Below are 2,500 nucleotides of genomic sequence, written 5' to 3'. Positions count from 1 at the left end.
AAAATGGAATTAACTTAGATTAATGCAATTCAAGCGGATACTAAAACTACAAGAAACTGGCATTTCCCATAAATTCTAATACCTCTCACTATCATCCTACTCTCAACATTAACCCATTGCAGATGGGGACAATATGTTGATGCTATGAGCATTTTTGACCATATGCGAGGCAGGTAATGTGCCACTGCCAGTTTAGCTGTTTTACTGAGTGGCAATAATAGTGAAGAGAAGGAGTGTATGTATTTGTATACATTTTTTTTTTTTTTTATTACAATGTAGAAAAGTTTGTGTGTCTTCTTCCATAAATTTATGACTATTATGTTATACTTTATGAAAACTAAAGACTAAATTGCAGGCATCATTTCTGTAAACATTTTCCAAGCCATAACAGTCCCCACTATATGTCTCACAGCATGATGAAGCACAAAAATATGAAGATTTTCAATACTCTAATGTATAAATGAGCAGGAGTTGGGGAGAAAAAATGATTGTGGGGCAAAGCTTGTGTTTTCCTCCTTCCACCAAGCCTACTGAATGGCAGCCCTATGTCAATTACACAGGCCCTTCCACAATGAGTTAACCCCTGTGGACTACAATGCCTGTCACATGTAAATCTAAGTTATCAACCTATACCAGGGGCAAATCTGATTCAATCATCTTAGGAGCTTGACTTTCCACACCAAAAAATCCATGTCTTGTGATAGTATGTTAACTAGTTACTAAACAGCAGAGCATCAATATTGAAAAAGATACCCACTGCATATGAAAGAAAAAACTTCATTATAATTTATATAGCATCTAATCAAGTAATGATGATGATGAAGAAGAGGATGAGGAAGAAGAAGAAGAAGAAGAAAGAGGAAAAAAATGCTGTGAGGAGACTACAAAGGAAAAGGAGGTGATTCTTGGAGAAGGGGGCATGGGATGGGATGGTGGGTTTAGTGATCTCTGATGGCTTTGAGTGGGCGGACTGGGTATGAGGAAAAGCCATCCACACACAGAGTAGAAGACCCCGGTGGTCTTGAGGCTGGAAGAAAGCTGCCAAATATAGTAGTGTAACCTTACTATATCCATCTAAACTGAAATAAAAGTGGGAAAATAGTCTGACAGTTTTTGAAAGCTCATGCTAGATTGAGGTGTCTTGCCTGGGAGGGGAAAGTTGCCTCAGTTTTAAGGGTTGAGCATTAAATCAGAAGATAAATATGTGAAATTCACCTTGTGATAATATTGAGATTAAACAAGTAGCATACTCACTCTTGGCTGTATCCTCACTGGGCATTTGGAGGGATACACCTGAGAGATCTTCTTTGGTATCATATTGAGGCTTGATATATTCTTGATTGCCTCCTAAGACTTCTGAGCTTTCTAAAAAAAAGAAAAGAATGAAAATAATTACTAAGGCATAGTAAAACAAAAAATATGAAGAACAACAAAGGCATTTGCTACAGTAGGAGACATTAAAGAAAAGAAAGAAGTGTAGTTCTAATTTTGAAATCACAACTTACCATTATCAAGAGTGTTTTCAGAACCACTTCCTTTCTTTATTTCACCATGACTTAGATAACGATGCATCCTCTTAAGAACTTTCTTCTGTGTCTTACTTAACTTCAGTTGCACTGCATCACATCTGTTATTATGAATACAAGAACTTTAATCACCTTTTATGGCACTCACTCAAATATCAAATAAAAAATAAGTAGCATCTATTTTTAACAGGATGGTCTTTACAAAATGCAAATCATGCTTGTTCTCAAAAGTTTGAGGAACTCACTTGATTGTGTACATCGGACAACAGGTTTTGTCCATAGTAGGCTTATAACAGTATTTGCCACTTCGCCGCCATCCCCGGTCAATCAAATCCTGATAGTCACCTACTGTTATCTGGTGGGCCCACATCCCTGCGAAAAGAAATATGAAATTAAGATTAAGATTGAAAAAAGAAAAAAGAAAAGGAAGAAGATGAAGAAATGGAAGAAGAAAAAAAAGAAGAAAAAAAAAGAAAGAAAATCAAAGAAAGAAAAGAAAAGAAGCTGAATTTGAAAGACAGAAAGAATAAAGAGAAAAAAAAAACAAAGAGAAGAGAACTGAAGAGAAGAAAAGGGAAGAAAAAAGGAGAAGAAAAGAAAAGATAACAGAAAAGAAAAGGTGAGGAAAATAAAATAAAATAAAATAAAATAGAAATAAAATAAGATTTAAAAAATGAGGAGGAGGACAGAGAGGGGTAAAAGAGACATGGAATTCAGAAGTATTACTAGCACTTTTAGATTTAATATTGTCCTCCACTTTTACTTCACCATCTAGAAAAAAGAGAGAGAAAAGAGAGAGAAGAGAAAGAGAGAGAAGAGATATAGAGAGAGATAGAGAGAGATAGAGAGAGAGAAGAGAGATAGAGAGAAGAGAGATAGAGAGAGAGAAAAGATAGAGACGAGAGGAAAGAGAGAGAGAGGAAAGAATGAGAGAGAGGAAAGTGAAAGAGGAAAGAGATAAGTTTATTCACTAA

General features: G+C 35.4%; 1 protein-coding gene across 3 annotated transcripts in view; it reads right to left on the bottom strand.

Annotated features, from left to right (window-relative positions):
* Ate1 (arginyltransferase 1) overlaps window positions 1-1,898 on the bottom strand; it is a gene marked incomplete at its 5' end in the record, with an annotated part of 15,631 nt that extends 13,733 nt beyond the window's left edge. For all 3 annotated transcript variants that reach the window (XM_086537048.1, XM_086537047.1, XM_086537049.1), the window contains 3 exon segments: window positions 1,255-1,365; window positions 1,506-1,627; window positions 1,772-1,898. In XM_086537048.1, coding sequence (XP_086393174.1) covers window positions 1,255-1,365; window positions 1,506-1,627; window positions 1,772-1,898 — 360 coding nt within the window.
* Window positions 1,899-2,500: the final 602 nt, after the last annotated feature.

This window comes from Penaeus japonicus, unplaced genomic scaffold (assembly GCF_977035675.1).
Source record: "Penaeus japonicus unplaced genomic scaffold, GWHDUDI00000001_assembly GWHDUDI00000005, whole genome shotgun sequence".
Classification (NCBI taxonomy): domain Eukaryota; kingdom Metazoa; phylum Arthropoda; class Malacostraca; order Decapoda; family Penaeidae; genus Penaeus; species Penaeus japonicus.
Note: the sequence above shows the minus strand (reverse complement) of the source record. Positions and strands in the feature narration are given on the sequence as shown.